This window comes from Crocuta crocuta, unplaced genomic scaffold (genome assembly GCF_008692635.1).
Source record: "Crocuta crocuta isolate KB4526 unplaced genomic scaffold, BGI_CrCroc_1.0 scaffold149, whole genome shotgun sequence".
In the NCBI taxonomy this organism is placed as follows: Eukaryota; Metazoa; Chordata; class Mammalia; order Carnivora; family Hyaenidae; genus Crocuta; species Crocuta crocuta.
Window position 1 is genome coordinate 6,023,170 of NW_027551561.1, and position 6,000 is coordinate 6,029,169.

The 6,000-nt window shown below is 37.8% G+C and overlaps 1 protein-coding gene across 1 annotated transcript in view; it reads left to right on the forward strand.

The window, feature by feature from the left end:
- Positions 1-6,000, forward strand: part of NF1 (neurofibromin 1) — a 200,939-nt gene that overhangs the window by 24,206 nt on the left and 170,733 nt on the right. The window contains 3 exon segments of the mRNA XM_077749858.1: positions 886-953; positions 1,203-1,278; positions 2,853-3,010. Of these exon segments, the coding sequence (XP_077605984.1) occupies positions 886-953; positions 1,203-1,278; positions 2,853-3,010 (302 nt within the window).

Sequence of the window (6,000 nt, forward strand, 5' to 3'; positions counted from 1 at the left end):
ATCTGTAATACCTGAAAACATTAAGATTTTGGAAGAATTAAGTATATTAGATTGAAAATACCTGGTCTGTTGTAACTGTTAAGTAATAGTTACTATCATATTTAGATTGTCACATATATGTATGAGGAGCTATTAATGATCTGGAAAAAATTTGGGATACGATATGAAATGAAGAAAACAGGTTTGATTTAGCCTTTAGTCTCATACATGCATTCAAAAATGTATGGAAGAAAGTTTATCAGACCGTTACTGTGATTTTGAATGGGAGAAGCCTGGATGAGATTTTAAGTTCCCCTTAGACTGATTTGTATTTTTTAAATTTTCTACAATCACGACTACATGTTTTATACTTAAAAAATTGATTATTAAAAACAAAAGAAAAAAACAGCCTTTGATAAAAAATTCAGGGCATACTGGCTTTGTATTGAATTTTGTCTTTAGTGGACACAACTGGTGAGCTTTTGGTTTATATTAATTGTCTTTATTTTCACATTGCTTACAAATAATACTAAAACGTGGGGCGCCTGGGAGGCTCAGCTGGCTAAGCGCCCGACTTCAACTCAGGTCGTGATCTCACGGTTTGTGAATTTGAGCCCCACATCAGGCTCGCTGCTGTCCGCACGGAGCCCGCTTCTGATCCTCTGTCCTCCCCGCCTCTGTTCCTCTCCCTTGTGTGTGTGCGCACGCGCGCGCTCTCTCTCTCTCTCTCTCTCTCTCTCTCTCAAAAGTAAATGAACATTAAAAACAAATAATACTGGAGCAAAAGTTTGTATGTAAAAGGAAAGTGTTGGTTTTTGTTTGTTTGTTTTTTTCCACTAGTAGCTCTGAATTGTATTTGTTAAGTAATTAATTTTAGAGTTAATTAAAACAAATTTTTTTTTCCAGAAACAGCATTTAAATTTAAATCCCTAAAGAAGGTTGCACAGTTAGCAGTTATAAATAGCCTGGAAAAAGTAAGTTATGACCTCTTCAACATTAAAATTTTGTTAAATTTTGGTTATAGATGTTGCTGTCTTTACAATTTTGATACAAAAGTCATGACTTCAGTGATAATTTCACATTAGTATTTAGGAGGAATGAACTACGGTATTCTTATGAAGGAGATTAGAAGTTTGTAATATAATTGAGGGTGTATGACATTTTACTTACTGTATTGTGAAAATATCCCTTTCATATAAGAACCTATGTTTTGTTACTTGTAGGCATTTTGGAACTGGGTAGAAAATTATCCAGATGAGTTTACGAAGCTGTACCAGATTCCACAGACAGATATGGCTGGTAAGGATCACGCTGACTTCCTCCTCTTTTAAACTCTTACTTATGAGGTGAAAGCCTTCCACTTTCAAGGTTATTTTTGTTAAGGGGCTTTTACATCTTGTCCGCTGATATCAAATAGGAAATACTACTTTTACATTTCAAAATTACCCTCAATCCTTTTCCTTTCCCTTGAGCAAATGGTAAAAGAAGTTTGGGACGAAGCTCTAAANTCGCTGCTGTCCGCACGGAGCCCGCTTCTGATCCTCTGTCCTCCCCGCCTCTGTTCCTCTCCCTTGTGTGTGTGCGTACGCGCGCGCGCGCTCTCTCTCTCTCTCTCTCTCTCAAAAGTAAATGAACATTAAAAACAAATAATACTGGAGCAAAAGTTTGTATGTAAAAGGAAAGTGTTGGTTTTTGTTTGTTTGTTTTTTTCCACTAGTAGCTCTGAATTGTATTTGTTAAGTAATTAATTTTAGAGTTAATTAAAACAAATTTTTTTTTCCAGAAACAGCATTTAAATTTAAATCCCTAAAGAAGGTTGCACAGTTAGCAGTTATAAATAGCCTGGAAAAAGTAAGTTATGACCTCTTCAACATTAAAATTTTGTTAAATTTTGGTTATAGATGTTGCTGTCTTTACAATTTTGATACAAAAGTCATGACTTCAGTGATAATTTCACATTAGTATTTAGGAGGAATGAACTACGGTATTCTTATGAAGGAGATTAGAAGTTTGTAATATAATTGAGGGTGTATGACATTTTACTTACTGTATTGTGAAAATATCCCTTTCATATAAGAACCTATGTTTTGTTACTTGTAGGCATTTTGGAACTGGGTAGAAAATTATCCAGATGAGTTTACGAAGCTGTACCAGATTCCACAGACAGATATGGCTGGTAAGGATCACGCTGACTTCCTCCTCTTTTAAACTCTTACTTATGAGGTGAAAGCCTTCCACTTTCAAGGTTATTTTTGTTAAGGGGCTTTTACATCTTGTCCGCTGATATCAAATAGGAAATACTACTTTTACATTTCAAAATTACCCTCAATCCTTTTCCTTTCCCTTGAGCAAATGGTAAAAGAAGTTTGGGACGAAGCTCTAAACTTCAGTTAGAGTTGAGGCTTGGGTCCTCGATGGCTCTTCTTTATAGAGAAAGCCCTCTGTGCGCTCTGAGGCTTTATTTTGTTTTAGGGAGATGTGTGTCACCGGCGGTGTCCTCCCCTAGAATTCTTGAGGCACAGCCGTGAGGCGGACGACAGACTCCTGGAGAGCCTTGATGCGTCCCTTGGGGAAGCCACCCAGTCCTTGTTTCTCGTATACACCACACTTTGTGCGAGGCCCTGCACGTTGAGACTAAACACAAGTCTGGCCATTTGACCTTTTCTAGGGTGGATCAAGGTAGCTCTTTTAATACCCAGACAACGTAGTATTGCTCGTCTGCTTACCTGAATGAATTTAATTGTTTCCGTGAACTTCCGCACTTACCTTTTAAAAATGCGGCCTTTGGGTTTTTGGATGATGCCGGCTCTTAATTTCATGCCAGAGATTTTCTTCTCATCTAGTAGTATCATTTCATTGTCTTTTTCACGTAGAGTGTGCAGAGAAACTGTTTGACCTGGTGGATGGTTTTGCCGAAAGCACCAAACGTAAAGCAGCAGTTTGGCCGCTGCAAATCATTCTCCTTGTCTTGTGCCCAGAGATAATCCAGGATATATCGAAGGATGTGGTTGATGAAAACAACATGAATAAGGTGAGGAGGGCAAAGTTGTTCCTGTTAGGTCCGGGTGTCCGCTGGTGTAGTTTAATCAAGGTGTATGTGTTGCTTCAGGCTTAGCGTGCTGTAAGCACGGTATTTCAGGGGACCATTTCTAATTATGATCATCTGAGGTCTCTTTGTTTGCTGGCCTTGGCAGAGACATACTCATACCGAAACTTATTTGGAGGGAAAATAAATGATACCACTCATTAATTAAAGAATTAAAATCGTTCTTTAGTGGGGCGCCTGGGAGGGAAAATAAATGATACCACTCATGAATTAAAGAATTAAAATCGTTCTTTAGTGGGGCACCTGGGTGGCTCAGTCAGTTGAGTGACTTCTGCTCAGGTCATGATCTCGCCATTCGTGGGTTCGAGCCCCGCGTCGGGCTCNTAAACTAAACAGCTCTTTAGTTTCGTTGTTTTACCAGAGAAGACTGAGACTTCTGTCAGTATTAAACAGAGTTTTTCTAATAATCATTGCAAGGGTTGCCCTGTTAGAGTTTAGCGCTTTTGTGTTTTTTGCATGTACTTGGGTGTGTGTCTACTTGGTGCTAGTGAAATTGTCCTGTAATTCATTTTAGATATTTTAGAACAGTCTTCCTAGCATTTTATTAGGATGGTAGGATACCACATATGCCATCTATCATGAAATTGGTACTATAAGAACTGCTAATTTTAAGGGGCCTCTTATAACTTTTAAAAAATAGAGCAGGGTGTTAATCTTACTGTTTTATTTGTTTGGGCAATACATTTTTTATTTTTTGCCACTTTGGGAGAAATACTCTTAGCTGAGTAAACATAGAATGGGCTCCCACATGACTTGCCTGTGGGTGGAGATGTCCAGAATCAGCTGAATGAGTCAATACTTTGTAGAGATACTAAGTAGGGAATTGATGCATTAGATGGCTAAATAAGCGAACTTGGTAATTCTTTATAGAGTCTGTGATGCTACAGTAGTACTCCACTTGGGTCTGTATCCTCAGTTTTCCATTTTGAGGACACCATTTTTTCAGGTTAGATGGTTTTGGAGGGTGTCAGAAGAGTAATCTTGGGGGGGGTTTCTGTTTACTGGGAAAACAGGTAAAAAGCTACTATAAATTCAGTACTACTCTTAAGTGAGTATTATATTCGAATGATCACATCTTTGTAGATACTTGTTTTGATTATTTGTACGTCTTACATGACTCTTATTTTGCATTGAATTGTTTGTTCTTATTGATTTGTATGGTGTTTGTTTATTTTGAAAGAGAGGAAAGAGAGGGTGCAAGTGAGCGAGGGAAAGAGAGAGAGAGAGAGAAGCGGGGCTCACCCGAAGCAAGGCTGGTGTTTAACCCCAAGTGGGGCTCGTGTTCACCTGATGTGGGACTCGAACTTACAGACCATGAGATCATGACCTGAGCTAAAATCAGGTGCTTAATGACTGAGCCACCCACACACCCTGTAAGCTCTGTATTGTCTGTACACTTTTACTTAATTTCTCTTTTTAAACTTTGTTTATGTTTTTTTGTTTGTTTCGTTTGGTTTTTGCTGTTTAGATATTTAATATTTGCCTGTCAGCTCTGTCTTTTTCTTTTTGCCTCTTAGCTTTTTTGGTCAGACTGCTCCTACCCAAGATTTTATTTATTCATTCTATTGAGATAGAATTCAAATACCATAAGCATACTCTTTTTTTTTTTGCCTTCCAATTCTTTTTTTTTTTTTTTACAAATAGTTTATTGTCAAATTAGTTTCCACATAACACTCAGTGCTCATCCCCACAAGTGTCCTCCTCCATGCCCATCCCCCCCTCCCCCCCACATCCATCAGTCCTCAGTTTTTGTCAGCATTCAAGAGTCTCATGGTTTGCCTCTCTCCCTTTCCCCAACCATTTCCGCCCTTCTTCTAAGCATACTATTTTAAAGCGTACAGTTCAGTTGTTTTTAGCATGTACAACAAGTTGTGCAACCACAAGCACTATGTAATACCAGCCCATTTCTGTCATCCCAGAAAGAAGCCTTATACCAGTTAGCAATCACTTCTTATTCCTCTCTCACCATGCCCTCTGGCGACCACGAGTCTGCCGTCTGTCACGATGGGATTGGTCTCTTCTGGGCATTTCATAGAAGTGGAATCATGTAATATGTGACCTGTGTATCCAGAACATCTGAGATTTTTGAAATTGGCTTTTATATATTTCTTAGTACTTATCTAGTTAAAAAATTTAGATTTTAAACTCTTTCTGGATTTAAAAAATGTACTTACTTATTTTTATGTATTCTCTTTCCTGGTCACATTACTTATGAGCTAACCCGTGTTAATGGTTGATTGATATGTATCCTTCCATTCATATCTACCTGCTCATAAAAATGTACAAATGAAAATACACATACATGTATAGAGTGGTGATGAGTATATTTTAAAATGAAAAAAAAAAGTATATTTATACTATCTACAGCCAATGTGGGGCTTGAACTCACGACCCTGAGACCAAGAGTCCCATGCTCCACTGACTGAGCCAGTCAGGAGCCCCAAAATGAAATCATTTTATTTATTTATTTTTATTTTTTTATTTGCTCATTTATTTTTTAAGTTTATTTATTGGAGAGAGAGAAAGAGAGAGAGATATTGAATCCCAAGCAGAATCTGTGCTGTCAGCACAGAGCCTGACTCGGGGCTTGAACTCACAAACTGTGAGAGTAGGCCCTGAGCCGAAACCAAGAGTTGGACTCTTAACCAACTGAGCCACTCAGGTGCCCCAAAATGAGATAATTTTATACACATTGCGCAGCTTGCTTTATTTACTTTAGAGTGTATCTTGGCTGTTCCTCAAAATAGTTGATAGAGATCTAGCATATTCCTTTAAGTGTTAGCTAATATTCTCTTACACTGATGAGCTTCATTTACTCAGCCCTTTGTGAATGGATGGAATCTTAGATTTTTTTTTTTCAGTTTTTTGACATATTTAATCTTTAAGTAAATATCTTTGTTCATATATTTTTTTTT